The sequence below is a fragment of the Indicator indicator genome, chromosome 10, assembly GCF_027791375.1.
Source record: "Indicator indicator isolate 239-I01 chromosome 10, UM_Iind_1.1, whole genome shotgun sequence".
In the NCBI taxonomy this organism is placed as follows: domain Eukaryota; kingdom Metazoa; phylum Chordata; class Aves; order Piciformes; family Indicatoridae; genus Indicator; species Indicator indicator.
This window is the reverse complement of record NC_072019.1, coordinates 1,883,224-1,905,948: the sequence shown is the minus strand read 5'-3', so window position 1 is coordinate 1,905,948 and position 22,725 is coordinate 1,883,224. Positions and strand designations below refer to the sequence as shown.

At 38.9% G+C, this 22,725-nt stretch overlaps 1 protein-coding gene across 2 annotated transcripts; it reads left to right on the top strand.

Annotated features, from left to right (window-relative positions):
• The first annotated feature begins 2,901 nt into the window (after positions 1-2,901).
• On the top strand, positions 2,902-22,400 carry UCHL5 (ubiquitin C-terminal hydrolase L5). 2 transcript variants are annotated; one of them, XM_054383938.1, is made up of 11 exons: positions 2,902-2,983; positions 4,399-4,462; positions 6,723-6,828; positions 14,572-14,697; positions 14,780-14,841; positions 14,919-15,049; positions 16,672-16,735; positions 18,148-18,250; positions 18,705-18,815; positions 19,891-19,989; positions 21,932-22,400. In XM_054383938.1, the coding sequence occupies exons 1-11, from the start codon at positions 2,902-2,904 to the stop codon at positions 21,974-21,976; spliced, it is 993 nt and encodes a 330-aa protein (XP_054239913.1). In that variant the 3' UTR covers positions 21,977-22,400. The 2 variants fall into 2 exon arrangements, with proteins under 2 accessions (XP_054239913.1, XP_054239912.1); XM_054383937.1 differs by having other exon boundaries at positions 18,702-18,815.
• The last annotated feature ends 325 nt before the right edge of the window (positions 22,401-22,725 follow it).

Below are 22,725 nucleotides of genomic sequence, written 5' to 3'. Positions count from 1 at the left end.
TTCCCTATTTCCTCTTCAATACAGAATTTTCCTTTCTCTGCAAGCAATTAGAAATGTGCCCTTCCTCCATTCTTGCCTATCTGTAGTGATGTGCTATCTGCACTCAATTAAATAATAAACAATCATCAGGGCTCCCATTATATTCTGTATGCTGATAAAAACCAAAAAATAGAAGCCATATACTGATACATGTTTTTAAAAAATGCGGGTTTCAGATAAAAAATAGCTAAGAAATATCTTCCATTGTATTACGCAGCATGTATTATGAGCACCACTGCTCAGCTATTTCTTAGTGCTTAAATATTCTAACCATGTTTCCTGCCAAACCAATTTAAACACACATCAGGGTTGAGCTGACTTTTTTCCACCTACATCTGAAGCATGCAAATATACTGAAAATAACAAGGGTGGAATTCACAATGCAGCATACCATATCATTACATTTTAATGTCTAAATACATTTTGTTTCAATACATCTCCATTAACCAGTTTCATTAAACAGGAGGCAATGTTTCACAACAAACATTAAAAAAAAAAAAATCCCCAAATCAGTCAGCATCCATTAGTTTATTTCTAAGAGGAAAAAAAAAAAAAAGCCCAACCAGAAAGGGTATTTAGAAAGATACTGCAAAACACCATTTACCTTGAAGCAAAAGTAAGGACAGGAAGCACAAAGGATCACACATGAGTAATGAGATCTCCCCATATATACAAAACCCTGCGAAAAATCGGATACCCCTCCATAATAAATATTACTACATTAAAATGAAACTAATGGGTAAACTCTTTTCAGTCGCCTACAGATTACCAACACTTAAACTGAACTTGAAAGACCATACGTTTGGTTAACAAAACATTTTTAATATAACCAGCAGAGTGAGATCATAAGAGACTCTGAATATTTTATAATTTTTTTCCTACGTTTTTCCATTTGCACAGGTTCCATCTGGTTTGTCCATTTTATTTTAATTCTCACTCAGAGAGTCTCACTTGTCCTGATGCTTGGTTTTGTAGTCACTAATTCAAATTAGCTACCATTCTCATCTCTACCCTGAAACCTTTACAAAGTTATTAATGCCTTCTGATAAGCAACCTAGGATACAAACCAGTCTTACCTCAAACAGCTAAATCTCAGGGATTTAGAAAGAGCTTCAAGCCAACAAAATCCTTTGGATCCTAATACAGATTGTAAATTCTTTAAAATAAATTTATACTTTAAAGATTACCCCTGAAATCTGCAGTAGCTGATGTAAACCACTAAATTCACTAGTAAGCAGCCACACTTGGAGAAGCACCTATTCAGTATCCAACTATTCAAATCATGTTGGCCACTTCTACTACTTTACATTTCAAGCTCTCAAATTTTCTATTCCCTCCCTCTAATCAGTGCCTCTCCTCTGCCCTGACCTGAAGCTTATTTTTTCCTTTAACAAATGTACAACGCAGATAACTTGCACCCTCACGGATGGATAAACGCAAATATGCACTATGACTCTACTATTCACCTGCTGAGCTGCAGCAGTGAACTCAAATTGAAAACACTTGTGGAAGATTTATCAATTAAATTCTGTCTCCAGAAGCAATTCCAATTTCTGAGCTACATGAATGCCAATAGCAGTAAGAAAAAGCTTTTGAAAGCCACTTTATAACAAAACTGCCAAACTAAAATTCATGGTTGCTATTACTAAAGAAAAAGTCAAAAAGATTTTTAAAAATACATTCCAAATATGATACAGGTTAATCCATATGTAAAACACGACTTTGGTGGTCTGAAGCAGCTTATACAGCACTGGGTTGACAAGTATCTTTATGTGGCCGTACCATAACGTGGCTTTTAAAAACTACCTCTTATCTGTAACTTTCACTATTTACGCCTCGTTTCCATAAGAAACAAAATGTCTTTAAAAGTCTATTTGTTTTCAAAAATCGACTGGAGAGAAAAGGCATCCTAGCTAACACAGAATAAAACTACGAGGAAAAAGCATCCAAAGTTGTCTCGAAAAGCTACGAGCCCGTTTCTATAAAGATGATAAACACGATGACGCGTCCATTAATCCCCTCACGGGTTTTCCAACGCCCAGGTGCCAAGCGGGAGGTGCCCATTTACAGTGACGGCCTCTCCAAATACCTTCTACATCCATGTCAATCCCACTGGAGAGTTCGCCCGCTCCCCATCGGGGCTGACACCGAGCGGGACCCACACCCGCGCCGCGGGCTACCTGGTCGAAGCCAGCCCGCTGCCCCGGCCCTCAGTGACCCTCCCGGGAGGCGCGACTTGCCTGCGAGGCCGCGGCCTGGGAGGGGCCGCAGGGCACGGCCTACCCGGCCCAGCACAGCCTCCGATGCCGAGTAATGGAGCAGCCCCAGGGAGCTGCGGCGGCCACCGGACTGCAGGGCAATAGGGAGGGGCGGGCCGGTGGGCGGTGGTGGAGCCGTCTCCGGGCGCGGGAGGCAAGCAGTGCAGCTCCCACTCAGACCGCCGAGGGCTCGATGTCTCCCGCAGTCCCGCCCCGCCCAGCCGGCGCCCTGACAGCATCCCCGGGACCCGGATGGGGCCGCGCCCACCGCACCCCAGTGCCCGGATGGAGCTACGCCGCGGAGCCAGAACCGCTCTCTGCATGGCACGGGGGCTTTCCTCCATCTGCCGCTTTTCTGTTCTGCAGGAGTAGAGCTACAGTGCAGAGGCAGTCCTTCTGCAGCCGGGACGGTGCTACCGCCGGGAGCGGGCAGCTGCCCCGGATACAATCCTTGCCGCAGTTTCCTGCTCCCGCCCCGCCTCACCATAGAGATGACAGGCACGGCGTGGGCCGCGGGGCCTGCCGGGAAGGGAGCGGCGTGCGGCGACCTCGCAGCTTAACCGGCCGGCGGCGGCGAACCTGAGAGGGTGTGCAGGCCGCCGCCATGTCGGGAGGGAGCAGCGCCGGCGAGTGGTGCCTTATGGAGAGCGACCCGGGTGTCTTCACGGAACTCATCAAGGGCTTCGGTGAGGGAGAAGCAGCGACGGAGCCGGGCCTGGGGTCGCGCCGCTGGGCGGGCAGTGGGACTCTGAGGCCGCATTCCCGCCGATGGTTGCGGTTCTTCCCGCGCTGGTGTAAGACAAGTCTGCCTGCCACGTGTGGTGGGGCGCCGACTGTTTCCTGGCGAAAGGCGTGGGGCCCTGACAGGCTGAGCCCGGCCGCGATTTTGCGACCGCACGGCTTGTGCAGGGAAAGGAACGTGGGGCATGGTAGAGGGGAGGCTCAAGCCGAGGTCCGATGCTCCCCGCCAGCTCTCCGGTGACCTCGGTGCCGCTATTCCGGGCTTGGGCCGTGCTCGCCGCACCTAGCGGGTCGCCGTACCTGGCGCTTTCACGGCAGCCTGCACCTATCCACGGAGGACAGCGGCCAACCCTTCGGCTGCGGGGAGCGGCGCGGCCCCTCTGTGGCCTAGGGGTTCTCAGTTTCAGGGCGGTGGTTGCCCAGTCTAGGGCGGGCTGCGTGGCGGAGCCCGTCCCGTCGCCCAGGGCACATGGACACTGGGGAGACGTTGGAGAGCTCGATAGGCACATGGCGCGTAGGGGAGAATAGCGGTGTTTGCAGAGAGTTAGATACTGTTTGGGTGGTGTGCCAGCTGACGAGGTTACACAGCTGAAAAGGAGACTTCGCGGGAGAGGCCTCTGACCACGCTGAGCTGTGATGTTTGGCAGATCTGCCAGGGTCTGCTTTGGCTTTGGAACATTAAATTTTATGTTGAATTGCGTTTAGTGTCTTTGGAAATACCATAATTGGGTGATTATGACGGCAGATAAGCCTGCACGGGATTTTGATAAAAGAAGCAAAGTGATTCTGTGTAAGGTTACGTTGATTTTTAGTTTCTATGGTCTTTTTCTCCTAAGCGAAGTCCAGGCATGTATCTATTACTGGGTTTCTATTTAACTAATAGATTAATCTTCCACATACTAAGTATTTGAACTTTTGGGGCTCTGTCTTGTTTGAGTGTATCGTTTGCAGTATTTTCTATCAACTACCTGGCATCTTTCTCTGGAATTGGATGTTTTAAGATGTTCTTAAATATCTGGATGTTCTGGAGATAGGCGTTCTGCTTTGGACTAGGTGGGAAGGTCTTCAAAACCAGCATTATTTTCAGCTGACATCAGGTGACCCAAGATACGTTAATCTCTTCTGCTTCTTTTTTAAATGCAGCCGTACAAAATAGAAATTGCCCAAATATTTTTTTTCTAACCTGTCTTGTTTGATTTTTTTTTAAAGAGAGGTTCATTAAAGCCTGTAAATAGACTTTGCCATAACCTGGACATACAAGTTGTAATTGCCACCACAGATCCTTCATATGTCTGTTTTCACTGGCTGCATCTGTTTTGAATGGAGTAGTTGAAGAAACCTATGTCTTTCCTTGTTTCAGGTTGTAGAGGAGCACAAGTTGAAGAAATATGGAGCTTAGAACCAGAGAACTTTGAAAAATTGAAGTAAGGCACTTTTATCATCTACATGGTTTTCATTTACACTTGTCTAAAGTGACTGAAAGAATATGTACTAAACTCAGGTGGTATTTTGGTGATGTTTTTTTCTTCAGTTTCCAAAGAATTTCCTTAGGATTTTGATTTAATTAAATACTTGGCAATTAAATTAGTTTTTATTAATGCCTCAGTACTTAATCTAGCTTTGCTGGTGTTGGAAAGAGATGTCAATAGCAGCTAGAATGTGAAAATACATCTCTACTTGTTTCATATTCACTTGCATTATATCAACATGAGGAGAAACCTCTCTACAGTGAGTATGATGGAGCACTGGAACAGGCTGCCTAGAGAGGTTGTGGAGTCGTCTCCTGTGGAGACTTTCAAAACCTGCCTAGATGCATTCCTGTGCAGACTGTCCTAGGTGATTCTGCTTTGGCAGGGAGGTTGGGCTTGATGATCTCTGGAGGTCCCTTCCAACCTCTAGCGTTCTATGATTTGACAAATTCCTTGACAAACTTCTGTTCCTTGCTTTATCTCTCTTCTTCATGTAACATGAGATTGCATCTGTTGCCTTCAATAGATGAATTTACTGTCCTTATATACTTTCGTAACTTGTTTTTCCTGCAGAACCACTTCCACACATATGCGAAGGCAGACAGTCTTGTCATAACTGACAGGGACTGATTCCGTATGGAGCAGTTCTGCCCTCATTAGGCAATATTCACTTACCATTTAGTCTGTGATGCATTGTGTTACCAGTGTTAATGTACAAGGTTTTAAGAGAAAAGTGTCATCTAAGCCAGTCCACATCCTACTGCTGTGCAGATATCCTACACTCATAATTAATCTTTCAGAAGATGTAGCAGTTAGCATGAAAGATGTAGCTTTAGAATCTTTCTGTGACTGAAGGTACTTGACCCCTGAATGGCAAAAATGTAACTTGGAGGGGTTTATTTGCTGCCTGCAACTACATGCTTCCTAGGATACTTCATCAGAACATTTACTTTGTTAACAAAACAGGTACAGCTTTGCTTGTTTGTACTGTATAATGTATATCTTTCCAGTCCTAAGTGATGGCCAGTTTCCTTCCTTCCCTCCCCTGCACATGTAGAATATTGTAACTTAAATACTAAGAGTTAAAGATAGGAGCTGGGGGTGTTTAGCCTGAAGAAGAGGAGGCTCAGGGCAGACCTTATTGCTGTCTACAACTGCCTGAAGGGAGGTTGCAGCCAGGTGGGGGTTGGTCTCTTCTCCCAGGCAACCAGCAACAGAACAAGAGGACACAGTCTCAAGCTATGCAGGGGGAAGTTTGGGCTGGAGGTTGGGAAGAAATGCTTCACAGAAAGAGAGATTGACCGTTGGAATGTTCTGCCCAGAGAGGTGGTGGAACACGTCCCTGGAGGTGTTTAAAATAAGCCTGGGTGAGGCACTCAGTGTCTCAGTTGATTAGAAGGTGTTGGGTGATAGGTTGGACTTGATCATCTCTGAGGTCTTTTCCAACCTGTTTGATTCTGTGATAATAACACATAGCATTTTTCAAATTCCCTCAGACTTCTCAGCTGGTGAGAAATGACTTGGGAAGCTTATTATGCCTTTTGTAGATAAACCTTTTGTGGTGATGCTCTTAAATACCAGTTGATATAATGAATAAGTTTGTGTTTTAATGTAGCTGTAGATTTTGTAAGAATTGTTTCCTTGACTGATAAACATTCGGTTTATGGGAGTGCTAAATACAGTGCAACATGCATTAAAAGCTGTTCACTATGCAAGACATGCTGTCTGAAAAAAACATGTCACAATTTTGGTATAAGAGAAAATTTTCTTCTCAGAGATAACTCAAAGCATGACAGTGCACTAGAGCTCATCTTTGAATATTTCATTTATGCATAAAAGGATTAGTAAAACTTCTGTTCCACACCTTGTATATGATTGACAAATGTTTTGGTAGTTATTTATCACTAATAAATTCAAATGGATGTTGTGTAACCATAATAGCTGCAATAACCAGGAAAACTGGTCCTGATTTATGGAAATTACTGATTGTCAATTCTTTAGCATATGCAGAAAGAAGCCTAGGACATGTTCTGCCGAACTAAAAGACCACAGCTGAAAATTTCAGTGCAAGTTTCCTATGTTTAGAGAGAAATAATCAACAAAATTACTCTACCAGCATACAGTTAAATTATAATAGAGATTTCTGGCTTTGATATTTTTCATCAGTAAAAGTGATATTTTTAATTTTTTGTTTTCTGTCAATTGTATTTTTCAGACCAGTACATGGGCTCATTTTCCTCTTCAAGTGGCAGCCCGGAGAGGAACCAGCAGGTTCTGTTGTTCAGGATTCCAGACTGGATACAATATTTTTTGCTAAACAGGTACGGCAAGTTCACTATTTTTCTTAGACATGTTATGAAACACAGCTTTTAATGCTGAAGAATAAACTTTTTATCGCTGTGTACACCCAAAAATAACATTTTGCAAGGTGAAGTAACAAATTCTGTGAAGGCACCAATAGTGTATTAAAAGATGTTTAACAAAGTAGATAAGATCAGACAAAAATATCACCAGGTATGGGAAGAATAAAGCTCTTATTTGTCAGCCCTCTTCTAAAAGAGTAAATAATTCTTCTATGCAATAAAGTGTTTTTAGGTAAATGTTCTCAGCAGAATGAACAATTGTTTGTTTGGGTTTTGGGGAGGTTTTTTTGAAACCACTTTCAACAAATTCTAGGAAGAAATACTTATTTTGCTTCAGTTTTCATTTCTGATGTTTCTCAAATGCTCTGCAACTAGGGCAATATAACTGTAGGATAATACTTTGAGAGTTTGCCGACTGTTTTGGCATGCAAGTTTAGAGTATTTAAATCAGACAGGTGAGTTTAAATTAGAAATTACAGGAAATACTGGTTTTTCTAATGTAATTAAATACTGAGTTGTGCTTCAGTTTCGTTAGCTCTGACAGCCTGCTGTGTATTGTTTGCAAGCAAGTGAAAGTACGCAGAGTGAAGGTAAGGGTAGTTAATAAAAGTTTTTAGCTTTTTTTTCAAGACTTGCTTCTCAAACAGTGATAAGTGTTAACAGTCCAAACAAGAAGTGTAGCCCTACATGTGTTAACTGCAGAGCATTCATATCAAAGGAGAAATTATTAGGCTTTCTGTGAAGACTGACACATAGACTGGCTTTGATTTATTTTTGTTGGTTGGGGGTTTTTGTTGTTTATTTAGGGGCACTTGTTTGGGTTTGGTTGGTTTTTGTTTTGTTTTTCTCTGTTTGGTTGGGTTTTGGTGGTTGTCTGTTTTCACAAATGCAAAAATGTTTTGCATCTCGGTTTGGGGATATAAAGAAATCTCCAAACACTTCTAGCTAAAAGTAAAGAAATACGGAATGCAACGGAAATATTAGGTGTAACTGTAGACCTGGCTACTCTGTCCACGTGCTTCTGTTGTGCAGGTATCATCTTTAAGGTGATTATAAGAGAAACTACTGTTTCATGCTGTTGTGGATTACTTTATTCGTTGATCTTTTAAAATACTATTTTCTTCACTCTTCCTTGCTGCAGCTCTTGAGTCCTGCCAAGCAGTGTCCACCAGTCTACAATATGGTTACCATCAGTAGTTTGCCAAATGTCTTTATAGGTTTAGGTTGTGATTTCTACCTAATCAACTGGACTGTTAGTGATGAGTAGGCTAGGGCTACAGAATAGCCTTACTGCAGAGAACCTCAGGGAATATCCTTGTTGTAACTCTCAAAAGAGTAGTTATATGGCAGGAGGAAATCATTCTGATACATATCTAGAGAGGTTCTTTTAAGATTAAGGCAGATTTACCCTCATTAAAGTGTTCCCTAAAGTGAGTAGATGAAATTTCCCCAGAATTGCTGTTCTTGTGGATGCTGGGAAGTTTCAAAGTATTTGTCTGCTTGTTCCACTGCTTTTGCTGTCGTTTGTTTTTTTTTTTTTTTTTTTCCCTCTCCACTTCCATTTTGAAGCATGAGACTGATGAGTTTAAGTTGGGATTGCAGAATGTACATCAGAAAATCTGGTTAGCATTAGATGTGCTAAGAAAACCAGAAAATTAGAGGCTAACATTGAAAAGTCTTTATTTTGTAGCTTCCTTTGAACTATTCATATTTTACTGTTTTCTTCAGCCTGAAACCTCTTTGTGAAGGTACAGGAACTTTATCATCTTCCCTCTCCTTTACCTGCTGCCTTTAAGGAGGGTGTGCTGGAGTGACTCTTATGAATTCACTCATTTCAGCACAGAAAACAATTCTTAGAAGTGTGAATTATTGAAAAATAGTAGTACCTAGTTATGCCACCTGATGGCATAGAATGTATGTTTCAAGAGGTTAGAATTAACATAGGTTTTTCATGTTTTAGTAGTGTCTGTTAGTCAAATGCAGTTGCTTAGCAAAATCAAAACCTTTCTTGTAGACACGTTATATATGCTTGTGTTTCATGTGAGTTTACTTTTGCCCAGACTCGGATATTGGGACTGAACAATTAGTGAAATAGTCACAAAGAAATTAAAACTAAAAGTCAACAGATAAATGGAACTGGTTTTGGTATTTTGGGAGGGATTTGTAATACTAGTTTAGTTGTGATGACTTCCATATTGAAGGAAGTTAGCCATGGTTGGAGATGCAGTTTGACATGCTATGTTTTGAGGACAAATAGTGTTTTCTTAAGCAAACAGCTGATCTGATGATGAGAGCAGGATGTCTTGGTCCTGCCAACCTGTTTCCTTTCAGCTTCACAGTTCTGTGCCTTGCTTGCAGTGGCTCAGCTGCTCTTTGAACTTCCATGAGCCCAAGCAGCTCATCAGCCAGCAGTTTTCTGTAGATTCTCTGTGCATATGTTCTGGGCTGGTCTCCTGCCACATTGTGAGATATGTTTTCAGTGAGACTGTACAGGCAAAAGCTGGTAAAAGGTAAGTGAGAGAGAACAGGAGTTGCTTTATAGTAGTACTGAGGTTATTGCATTTCTTAAAGCTTCAGTGTGTGAAGCCTGAGTCACCCAGGAGCACAAGACAAAACAAGCATGAATATTAAATATTTCTATTGTGAAATAGCTGCTCACAGTTACTGTGCAGCTGGGCTCACGTGCCTTCGTTTTCTCTATGCTTGTTTTAAGTCACATTTTATGCTGACTTTGAGGGTGGGGTTTTGTTTATCAAGACTTTCCCTCCCTCCCCCCTTAATTATGAAAGCGATAATTAAACAGCCATACATTTGTTTGTAGAGTGGAGCCCCAGATCAAATAGATTTGTTTTCCAGGTTAGCAAAATTTTTAGGACGTTTGAGATTATTGGTCTGTTGATCTTTATCTTCAAAACTTACATGGCACTGGAGCCCTAAAAATCTCAAGAACTCTGCCTGTTTTTACTTTCCCACACATTTTTTTCTTTTAAATGATACCATCTCAAGAGCTCTAATACAATCAATTTTACTGCAGAGTTTTAAAGTGTCATGCTGAATCATGTATGAGCAAGACTATATAACTGTTAATAATGTAGCAACGATTCAGTATATGAAATAGATGATGCTATTACAGCATGGCTCCATTTCTGTTCAGTTTTAATTAAATATTCTATCTTTAAAATAGTTTCATTGTTGGGGGGGAACTGTAGTAAAAGACTCAGCTTTCAGACTGTCTAACAAAAAAAAAATCTTTTAAATTGCCTTAGGAAGCACAATTTTAATATGAAGTTTGTTCATGTTGTAGTTGAATTCCAGATGGCAACTAGATCTTGTTCAAAGTCAAATCACAAGTATGTGGGGGGGTGTTGAATTTTCAAGTCTGTCTAATATGCATGCATACTAAAGGATTTTTTTTTTTAATTAAATGGTCAGTTTTATGTGCGCTCATGTTAAATTTGGCCTCCCTGTTATGCCTAGGTATGATTTGGTCCTCTATTTGAGGCCACAGAACTCTGGATGATCTTTCATACCCTTTGAGCTAGGAAACCTAGGCACAATGAGGTGAGTTAAGGATACAATTCCAGCCTTAACTCTTAATTTCCTGATTTGTGTGTTGCTTATATAGGCCCTTGCTGTTACTTTTACACATAGTGGCTACACAGTTGTACCACTCGATGTATCCAGCTATCTTCAGCACTGTTTTGAATAGCTGTACTCTGTGCTGATCACTGCAAAAGTGGCAATGCCTCTTGACAAAAAAGAATAGCATTGTTGCAGGCTTATGTACTAATTTCTTATTAGTTTAATAACCTCTTCAAGTTTTATTACTAAAGTGTTTGCATCACACCTTTGTTTTGTGCCATGTATTTATTTTGTGCTGCATTGTGATGATAGAGCAGTTATGATAATAAAACATGAACTTCATTAATTGGAAATAAAATTTATGTACCTTCAGAAGAAGGCTCTTCTAAATGATACTGTGAATAGCAAATCAGTGGTCTTTAGTTATCTTTGTGTCACTGATGGAAGCATATGATATGTATTTTTTTTAACATTTCAAATACTTGCATGGCTTTCAAACTCAATTTGTGACACTGTCAGGTTTGGTAACATTAAGATAGACCCGATAGCTGTGTTAAAGCTAAAAAAACTTGGGATAACTTATAGGAAGTAAAATGAACTTGGAACATATCTAATCCAAGTCAGTAAGGGATTGTCAGTAATTAAATGTACTGTGGGAAGATTACATCTTTATTCCAAAGGAATAAAAATAAAGTAAATTGGAGTCTTTAAACAACAATCAGTTTCAGAAGTATGTCCTAATGCTGAATTTTTCTCATTGAACTTTGTGAAGCCAACTGTTTTGCAACATTGGAATGCTTGGTAAAAACCTCAAAGACTTGCTGATTATACTACCAACTGCAGCACAGGGTTTGAAAACCAGAATATGTAATCTATCAGATAAAGGATGTGAGTCAAGAACAGGTGCTTCAGCCTGAAATTCAGAAAATTGGATTGGATCCCTAGGAACTACATATCTTAATAAAGGAGTGTGCCAGAGCAGCTTATTGAAGTGGTTCCTTTGTTTATTTCATGGTGATATGGCAGTCTTCTCTTTTTTTTGTTTTTGTTTTTTTTTTTTTTTTTCTCTTTTTTGAGATCATCTCACCAATGTGCAGATTTTATTGGGGGTGTGTGTGTGTGTATATATATATATATGTATATATAAAGTTATTTTCTTTCAAATATTATTAAATATACCTTGTGGCATTGCTAGCAAAAATGTTCAAATAAACTATCTGCTTTAAAAGCCTGAATATTGTCAATTAAGTAGCCCATTGACTTCCTGGGCAAATGTTGGGATTTCTGGACAAATACAGAAAATCTTCTGAAGTTTCCCCAAGTCAACATAAAACTCTTTCCAGGGTAACCTGTATTTATTGTCATGCTATCTAAATGCAGAAAATGTTTTCTGCCAGTGCTGAGACACTTTAAGTAAGGGATATGTTGGGAATTAGGGTAGATTTATATCCTGGCCAGTTTTTTCCCTTGAAGGGACTCACTAGCTTGTCTGTATAGCAGTGCTGGACTGGCTGTGCACATTGACAGAATGCTGTGGCTGTGTGACAAACCTTGCACTTGTCTGTGTTTGGTACTGCATCATCTTCTCACTCTCTACTCTTCAACCTACCCACGAACTACCACTAGCTAGGTACCACCATCTTCCATTTTGCTAGTTCTTTCATGTCATCTAGATTCAGGACTACACTTTTTTATGCACTTTACCTGCAGCTGCTTCTCTTCTGGTACTACAGGACCAATCTTGCTACCATTTCCACTCACTTTCTTGAAGAGTAATTGTAATTCTGTAATTTTTGTTTCAACAGCTGGGAAATGCTGGTCTAAGATTGGCATCTGTTGCATATTATTTTCTTGCAGTAAGATGAGGTTGTTGGCTTGGTCTTTATATCCTTAAACAGACTTTTCTCATACTATAGTTAGAAGACAAGAATATATTTATCCTGAAAGGTTATGTTTGATGACACCACAATTTCCCTACTGTTTTGGGGTTTTTTTTTTTTTGTCCTATTTTTGTGGTTGTTTAAAGATCCTATATCCAGCTGGTCCAATGCAGATTCTCTGTTAATCTTGCCTGTAGGCACAAAATCTCTCTTAATTTACCTTCCCTTTCTTCTGAGCTATTTTTGGGTTAGCAATTTGCTAGAGCAACTAATTGTCCCATCTTAATTTTTCAGTAAAATAGCTACCATCTAGTGCTGTCTCTCTGTATCATGTTCTGCATTAGTTATCATTTAACAAGCGCAGTTCACTGTCGTGAGTCTTCTTTCATTCTAATAGAACTCTTCTAATAGTTCTTCACCATAGGTCTTTCTCTTTTCTCTATTATCTCAAGTACAGTGTTTTAACCACTGTTTCAGCTTAGCTTACTCTAGTCCACTTAGGATCTTCCTATTTTCACTGCTTTTAAAACTCTCTTTGATACCATTCTTTAGTCATATCTCAGAGAATCTTTAGTTCTTGGTTCCTTTTCATATGTTAAAGTATTAATTCTCTTAAATGATGTCATTCTAACAGCTGTGGGGTTTAATTTTTCTGCTGCTGTCCATTGTTTCCTTCTCTGTCCTTAATTTTGTAGTTGTGTGAACACTAGCCTTCAGTTTGTGTACCTGCAGTTTGTTTGAGTTTCAGTAGCTGTCATCTGTCCTCTGCAGGTGCAGTTGACTCCCTAGATTATCATTTAACTAAGCTGTTTTTCTGAAATTGAGAAGTGCTTTGCTCTTTTTTTTTTTTTATCATCTGTACTATGCAGATATAATCTGAACTGAGAATATCCTGAAGTGTAGTAAATGAATATATGGTGTGGCTTATAGTATTAACACAGTCCCTGACAAAGGAAAACATATGTAACTCTAACTTTGATTTGGTGGTTGGTTTTTATTTTTTCTTTTTTTTTTTTATTTTCTCCTTTCTTGTTGGAAGTGGTTTCACATTCACAGCCCTGAGATAATTTTTAATATAAAATCAACATCCTCTCAACCAGTCCTAAGGTTTAAGTAGCATTTTCAGTTGCAAAGCAGTCTCATAGGCTGAAGACAGATTGTTTTTCCAAGCCTGTAGCCTCCTGAGAGAAACTTGGTAATACGAAGTCGTTCTTGTCTATTATGGTCTGAAACCATTTGATCAATGTGCTTTTAATTAAATTTTGGATTGTTTAATAATTCTTGTAGCCTCTTTAAGTACTGGGGGTTAGTTTGGGCATTATCAAGTGACAATGACATGGCTGCAATATGAAAGGGCTTATTTCTGTTTTCTAGAAGCGGTATACATAAGTCTAAGGAATACCGTCACAAGCTAGTAACTTAAATGGTTAGTTGCAAAGGATAGGTGTACTGTCAATTAAGAAACAAGTGGGGAAAAAAAATCTAAAATTCCATATGGCTTATTAGTCAGCAAACAATCTTTGAAAACTTTTTCCATTTTTGGAACACCCCTTATTTTTTATTAGTTTGCATATACGATATTCTTAATTTGTTGTCCAGCACAACCTTTCTATAAAAAATCTATGTTTCATAATGTGTGATTTATTCCTAAAAATGTTGGGTTTATTTTGGGGGGGGTTGAGGGGGGTTGGGGTTTTTTTGTATTTGGGTTTTTTGTGAGGAAGGGTTGTTTTTTTGGTGTTTTGTTGTTGTTGTTGTGGTGGGGTTTGTTTGTTTGTTTTGGTGGGGGAGGTTGGGTGGTTTTTGTTTGTTGGGGGGGGTGGTGTTTGTTGTTGTTGTTTTCCCCAATTATTGTTTATATTTCAGCTCCTGGTAGGAATGTTGATTATTTTAAGGACATTCTCTTGGGAGAGTTAATTTTTTATGTTGTTAGGTTGGGTTTTTTTTCTCCTTTGTCCTTTATTAATTGCTTTAGGGAGGTGGTGAGGCAGTGGAATAATAGTTTCTAGGCAGAGGTGTGAAATACCAACATCATCAGTGAATTGTAAATGACAGCCATCCAGTGTTCATTAGTTTCTTATGGCAAAGGTTTTTCTGTGGCTGCTCAGAGTACATTTGCAGAGTGAAGCTGTAACTTTGAACCAGCATAGAAAATCTGTGTTTGTAATGAATAGTGTTGCCCATCTTACAGGACATGTTTAACACCAGTACTGAACAAATTCTCCATGCTTTTTCCTAGGTAATTAATAATGCTTGTGCTACTCAAGCCATAGTAAGTGTGCTATTAAATTGTGCTCATCAAGACATCCACCTAGGAGAGACTTTGTCAGAATTCAAAGAATTTTCACAAAGTTTTGATGCTGCGGTAAGTGCCTGCTGCTTTCTTTATTTTAGATACTGTAGCATTATATCTGTGTTGGCTTACAATCCAATTTTGTTACCTTCAGATGAAGGGTTTGGCACTAAGCAACTCTGAGGTGATTCGGCAAGTTCACAACAGTTTCGCCAGGTAACACATGTTTTAAATCTAGGTAAAATTTGAACAAATTCTTCTTCAGCTCAATTTTTTTAACATTTTCTTTGCAGACAACAGATGTTTGAATTTGATGCAAAGTCTTCAGCAAAAGAAGAAGATGCATTTCACTTTGTTAGCTATGTTCCTGTTAATGGAAGGCTATATGAACTGGATGGCTTAAGAGAAGGCCCAATCGATTTAGGTAATATCTTACTTTGTTTTCTGATCATCATTTTAACAATAGCTTATTGCAACAAATTGGTTGTATGTTACAGGATCTAACCACAGCGTTTAGTAAAATAAAACATATCTTTAAAGTTCTTTTTAATGTGCTGTTCAGACTTCTTTGCAATCATTTATATTGTTGGGTTGGGGTTTTTTTTTGTTGGTCTGAAAATGCAACTTTCTCCCTGCTTCCTCTGCATTTCAGTTTATCTCTCCTTTCATTCAGTAGTCAAGTGAACAGACCATGCAATCCAGTGGACTTCTAATAATAATATTAGGCTAATGTAATACTAATTAATACTTTTGTTGCAAGAGAGGAGGTTACATAACCCACTTCTATGGATTCTTGCTCTCCTTGCCTGAGGAAATATGTTGTTGTTCTGAGCTGTTTCTAAGAAAACCTGGTAAAACTGTAATCATTTTAGGTTTCCTTACTGCTGGCATTCAATTCCTTTTGCTAACATTTTCCTCTCATATGTTTTCAGTGTTATGTTTCTTTGGTTTGGTGGGGTTTTTTAAAGTGTTTGTTTCTTGTTTTGTTTTTTTTTTCCCTAGGTTGATTATAAAGTATCCACTAATTTTATTGCTCCTCCTGTGGAAGCATATACACAGCTGACTAGATTTCATGCATTGTGTGGCTGGTGTATACACACTGCTCTCTTGCTTTTTAATTAGCAAATATTCTCTTTAAAAAGGACAGCTACTTTAGTCTCTGTAAGACTTGTTCCTGTTTTGTGTCTTGTAATCTTTCTTCATTTGCAGTATGTGTGCCATCTTGTGTCTTGAAAAGCTCTACAGCGTGTCTGCACTTTTTGAGTCTGATATAATCTTAATATGTTCCGCACTCCATTTCAAGAGTGTTTTCCCCGTTTTCTTGACAGTTGTATTTATTTTTAGGCTGAGTAATGGCTTGCTGCTAAATCTCATCCTTAGTCTGGGTAGAGAGACCATACAGTCGGCAGACCTAGCAGTAACATGACTTTTATGGTCACAAGCTCATGAATCTCTTCATTTGCTTTAAGGCCTTGAAATTTTTAGAGGCATTGTCAACTCATGAAATCACTTTCATTTGCTTTCAAGATAAATGAGGGATTGTTATCTATCATACATCCTTCTCGTTTTTTCCTGTGTCTGACTTTTCAACATGGTATTGCATCTACACATTACTAACTCTTTGTCTAAATGGAACATCTGTAACCATCCATCCCTTTTTTTTCTTTTGCTGTCTGCTTTTATAGTGTCATACCAACTATGGTTTTGTTATCAAACCCTTCTATAGCATACTTCCTTCTCCTCTATTTGTTGTTATCAACAAAATAAATGTTACATGCTTATGCCATTAAAATTTACTTCTGCTCCATTGCTTTGGCCAGTACATTATCTAAATATTGCTATGAAAAAAAAAAGTCTTCCACCTCCTAAAAAGAAAAAATCCCCTGAGTAATTTGACACTGCATTTGCCAAGGAAAACTTCACTACGTACTCTGAAGTTGCTCACTAAGCCTCAATTTATGAAGATCTTGACTTTGCAATAAATTTTGCAAAGATTAATCTCCTGGTTTTATGTTTGTTCATTTTTTGTATTTGTGTTTTTTCTAGGTGCATGCAATCAAGATGACTGGATAAGCGCTGTACGGCCTGTCATAGAGAAACGTATACAAAAGTAAGTGATTATGATGCTTTTAAAATATAGCACCTCACATAGGTTTAAAAATTCCTTCATTTTGTTTAATTAAAAGACTTCAACTGAATTTCTAAGGAGTGACACTTGTGTGCGTATCACTATGTGATTTCAGAATGTGAACCAAATGTGACCATAGATAAGTCTCAAATACACTGCGTTCCTGTATGATTAATCGAAGTAGTGAGGAGAGATCCTGCTAGTTCTCTGAAAAAAGAAGAGCAAGATCACCGAATGTAAGGGGTTGGAAGAGACCTCTGGAGATCTTCAAGTCCACCCCCCCCCGCCAGAGCAGGACCACAGAATCCAGCACAGGTCACACAGGAACACATCCAGATGGGGCTTGAAAGTCTCCGGAGAAGGAGACTCCACAACCTCTCTGGAGAGCCTTTTCCAGTGCTCCGTGACCCTTACAGTAAAGAAGTTCCTCTTCATGTTGAGGTGGAACCTCCTGTGCTGGAGTTTACATTCATTGTCCCTTGTCCTGTCACCGGGCACAAGTGAGCAGAGGCTGTCCTTTCCTGACCCCCAGCCCTCAGATATTTATAGACATTGATTAGATCGTCTCTCAGTCTTCTCCTTTCCAGACTAAAAGATCATTAATGCTGTTGGTCTTGCAAGTTAAAACTGAGTGCCATTACCATGGATAAAGACTGGTGTGCACTTACAGTTAAAAATACCAGATAATTACTATATCCATGCAGCTGGTATTTACAGGGAGCAAATTTTCCTAGGTATGTTGCTTGGCTTAGAAATTTAACCAATAAAAACATACTATAGAAATTTTCTTACTTCTTAGCTCTGTCCCCAAACTGCAGTCTAAAATATGTTAGAAGTAAAGTTGATTTTATGGCACTTTTAGAAAATAATTTTCCAAGTCTTTTTTACTTGAATACTTTTTTTGATAAGCAAAACATTGCTTCCAAATTGCATTTGGAGAATTCAAATTCTGAAAGGCCAGCTAGTCTAATCATTGAATGTACTTTTCACATTATATGAAGCAATCTCCAGTGGTTATTAACAAGGATCAGTAATGAGAAAGTACAAACTCGTTGTGTACAAAGCTTACTGTGTACAACAGTTTTGTTGTCCCCTGTATCATGTTTTCTTTTCTGGACAAATTCAATATTTACTTTGTGTGATCAGGCAGGAGTTAGTAATATCTCAGGAGAGGATGTTAACTAAGAGTTACATGTTGGATATTGCTCCTCTGGAGTTTGATTTTATTTTGTGACAAGACTGCATCTGTAGCATGATTTAAAAGATCCATTTAGAATTATTTTTTTCCCACCAAATGCATTCCCTTATAATGAAATTGTGGAGGAGGTTTTTGAGTTGTCATGTTAATGACTAAGTTTGAAAGTGATTTGGTTTCTTTTGTTTTCTTCATTTAGGTACAGTGAAGGTGAGATAAGATTTAACTTGATGGCTATTGTATCTGACAGAAAGATGATATATGAGCAGAGGATTGCAGAGTTACAGCAGCAACTTGCAGAGGTAGGCCATGGCATTTAAGTTACTGGGGTAGTTCTCTCATAATAGTTCTGTGTCTTCACTTTATTCACCTCACCCTTTCCTTGCTCCAAATGGAATATCACTAAAAATAAAGCAGGGAAGGATTACTGCCTATCTGTCCAGCTCAGTGTAGTGCTGTGTGGATGCAGCTCTGGTTAGTTCCAAGTGAGTTAATCTGAGCATTCAGTGCAGTATGACCATGTCACTGTGGCTCTGACTTATTTGCTGTGGTAGTGGACCTATTCTTTCATAGTACCTGACCTTATCTGCTATAAGTACAGAAATTCCTTCAATGTTCCTGTAACTGTAAGCCAAACAGAGTCGTTCTGTAATTAGCAATCCTCTTAAAACAGGACTTAGTTTAATTAAAAAAAAAGGTAAAAAAATAAAGCATGTAAGAAGTTAATCCATGTAACTTTCTGTTTTGTGGAAGGAGGAGCCTATGGATACAGATCAAAGTAGTAATATGTTAAGTTCAATACAATCAGAAGTTGCAAAATACCAGATGTTAATTGAAGAGGAGAACCAAAAATTAAAAAGATATAAGGTATGTAGCCTTTGCTTTTATGATTAAGAGTTGTAACAAAAAGTTGGCTTCCATAGCTATGGGAGGCTGTTGCAATTAGTCTAAAGGAACACAAGAGAAACATGGACCTGCTGGAATGAATCCAGAGAAGATGATCCTCTAGAGGGCTGGAGCACCTCTCCTATGAAGACAGGGTGAAAGAGTTGGGGCTGTTCAGCTTGGAGAGGAGAAGGGTCTGGAGAGACCTTAGAACTATATTTCAGTATCTGAAGGGAACCTAGAGGAAGGCTGAGGAAGGACTATTTAGAAGGGCTTGTAGTGGTAGGACAAAGGGCAATAGTTGTAAAGTTGAGCAGGGTAGACATGGGTTAGAGATAAGGAGGAAGTTCTTCACAACAAGATTCCTTAATTTAGAGGTTAATTGCCATTTTCCTTCATGGAAAGGAAGGAAAGGCTTACAAGTCAGCTTGTGATGGTCTCTGTAACATCAGGGTGCAATTCAAGGAAATATTAAATAAAAGCCAAAACCACAAAAGCCCAAAAAAGCAAATCATGTACTTCACTAAGTGCAAGCAAACAAATAAAACTGAGGAACAGAATCTCCTGCTTTCCTGAAGGGTTGAACCGTTGTAGAAGCTGCAAAGTGTTTAGCGTAACAAAGATAGTTAGACTTTTGCATTACAGAAATGTTGAAGTCTTCAGTCCAGGCTGAAGAGTCCCTAGGCTGTAGTCCCTACACAAGGAACTGTAAGAATACCTAGGTCAAACTGCAGTTTAAGTTGACAAAACAAAAAAGAATCGTTCTGATAACAGTACTTGTCAGTTGCTAAATTCTATAACTTAATCATTGAAGGGTTTTCAGCTAGTCTGACAAAAGACTGTAAGGAGAACTTGTACCTTGAGCAGTAAATTCATCTGGCATACACTTCACCACATGCTCAGAGTTTTACTGCTTTGATTTTATATTTTTAGGTGGCTGGTATTTAAGAAAGAACTCCATGTTTTGTGGGTCACTTGCAGGGGACAACGGCAGGCATGGGGAAATTCCATGTTTAGCTGTCTAATAATTCTGTTATTTCTTTTAATATATTTTTAGATTGAAAATATTAGAAGAAAACATAACTACCTGCCTTTCATTATGGAATTATTAAAGACTCTAGCAGAGCACCAACAGTTAATACCATTAGTAGAAAAAGTGAGTATTCCTATCTGACTTATAAAACACTATACTGTTATAATTGCCCGCTCCGGTGCAGGGTCTCCCTGCCCATGGCAGGGGAGTTGAAACTGGATGATCCCTGAGGTCCCTTCCAATCCTAACAATTCCACAATTCTTCATACCTGCTACTCAAAGTTAAAAATGCAGTCAAATCTCGTGGAAGCATAAATGTCATGGGTTCACTTATTTAAAGTGCTACACTCGGATATTGCTGGCTTCCTGGTAATCATCCCTTAACAGTTCTAAAGAGGAGATGGAAACAGCAGGCTGTGGGATCGATCAGCTTTGCACTGGTATGCAAAGGGAAATTCTGTCTCCCCTTTGATAACACAGCCAAATTTTTTTAATGATGGCATAGTAAGAGGCAATTCAGTGTCAGCTAAATGATCACATCACAGATGCTACAATACCAGAGACACGTGATTTGGGCTTTGCCTCACAAGAAATTAAAAGCCCTATTAAAACTATGATGTGTAGCTCCAGTTAGTATGTGGTGGAGTTCCCCAAACTGCCTTGATATCCCTTTTTGAACTGAAGATTATTTGAATGTGTACAAACACAGATGTTTACATACGGGATTGATCCCTTCTGCCATCCTGAACTGTTAATACTCAGTTTTGTTGAGTTCTCCGACTGTCAACACTAGATGGCAACCTTTGCATGGTGGTTCTGCTAAATTGGGTGGCTTGAAATGTGTTCCTTTGCTCTGATCTTGTGCTGATTTACTGGATCATTATTATCTCCTTTTTAAAGTGTCTACCTGTTAACGTTGATTTACTATTAAGATTTCTGTTAAGGCTTGTTTATTAAAATGTTCCCATCACTTTGGCAGGGTTATTAAACTGCATGACTTGTCAAGCACTTGAATTGCCATCAGTGATGGCCTTCATATCTAGTTACATATCATAGACAATATCCTTAGTTTTGAACTCACACTGAAAATGTATCTCTGTATCATTATAATGACCAAAATAAAGCTAAATATTATTTAATTAGCAGTTTGTTTAGCTGAATTTAATTAGGAAGGTAGCCTTGCAGGACAGTGTAAGACAGGAAATTTTGGGTTCAGTTTTTAAGCTTTTCAATCTTTTGAGTAACTTGTAGAGTTTTAATCTAGTTTCATGTCCATAGGAGTTATTTATAACACCATGAAGCTTCTTCTACAAGTAAATTTCCAGTCACCCGAGCAGCTGGTGATAACAGATCTTAATTCTAAATCACTCAGTTAGATCTAGTTCTGGTCACTAGTAAGTGATAACAGGCAGTAGTCTGATTCATAATGAACAAATGTTTTGAGAGAAGAATGCACAGATGCTAGTTTTGCATCTGTGTTGTCCCTTCTTCTTGCCTAATCTTTTTTCCATTACATTCATAAAGACGATGATGCTAGTGCCCTGTTAGTATGAGCTATCATCAACTGAGAAAAGTTATATGCGAATCTGTCTGCAGATAGGTAGGAACCCTTGCAGGATTTTCTCCACTCTGCTCTTATGAAAGGCCTAAAAAACTATGATCTTGGTTGCTTCAGAGTTTGTGCTAATCAGTGTACCTGAACACAGTGTTTTCTTGTGACAAAGTGCTTTCATTAGAAGGAGTTATTTTGGTGTTGAATTAAAAAATAGGCAGGTCTGAAATCCAAAGGTTAAACCATGTTTTTAAAATACTGTTTTTTTCACCTCTCCTTTTCCCCTATGGAAATTACCTAATTATTTATTTCACCTATATGTATTCGTAAAAGACTTTAAAACACCCAGTAAAATAGTAGTAGGAGACTTCAGAAGGGCCTAAATTTACATTTCAAATGCCTTTCTACAGCATATTTTGTTGGATGCTCAAAACTGTAGTGAGTAGTCATTCAAAGCTCCCAAATGAATTTTTTGTTATCAGAGCTTGACATCATCTCCTTTTTGTTTTCTAGGCAAAAGAAAAACAGAATGCCAAGAAAGTTCAGGAGGCCAAGTGAAGATGACTTTGCAAACCACATACAGTTATTTGCTTCTGAAAGTATTTTCATGACAAACAAATAAAACCTTTCATAAACTTTAAATTTTGTCCAGTGCACGTTTGACAGTTGTAACAGTTTGTCTTGTACTGTATGCACGGGTCTCATTTTCTTCCTTCCCCTGCATCTTGTGCATGTAGTACTGCTAAGTAACGTTTAGGTTCTCTTGGTCAAATTCAGTATTTAACAGTCTCTCTGATCTCTGGAAGTGGACCTAAAAAAAAAATTATGCAAAGAAAATGTACCCATTTCACCGCACTTGAATATACAACAATGAATGATACAAATGCAAGAGTTCAAGCATGAGCTTTCTTTGCTCATCCTTACTAACAGCTATAATACTACCCAATTGTTCAGTGACATACCCTGTGTCTTTGTTTATATGAAGTATGTGTCTAATTTTTTTACAAAATTGAAAAGTATCGATTTAGTTGTAGAAACATTTGCAAAAGACCAATGTATAATCTCGGAAGATCTGCATCGCTTTAGTAGAAAAGATAATAAAATATTCCCATTTTTATTTTGGCAAACTTTCTTCTGTGGTATTTTATTATTGGAGAAGGTAACAAGGGTATGGATTGGAGGTCATCAGCCTTGAGACTTTGAGTATATGCATTCTAAATTTGTGTTAAAAAGAAGGCATGTTTGGTTTGGGCAGTTAATATTCTTGGATATAAAGTAGTACTGTTACAGACTCTGTTAGATTTAAA

Coding starts and splice junctions, on each gene's coding strand:
- UCHL5 (XM_054383937.1), top strand. CDS start 2,902: ATGTCGGGAGGGAGCAGCGCCGGCGAGTGGTGCCTTATGGAGAGCGAC. Junction 6,829..14,571: donor CAATATTTTTTGCTAAACAG/GTACGGCAAGTT, acceptor GCTTTTTCCTAG/GTAATTAATAATGCTTGTGC. Junction 19,990..21,931: donor TAATACCATTAGTAGAAAAA/GTGAGTATTCCT, acceptor TTTGTTTTCTAG/GCAAAAGAAAAACAGAATGC.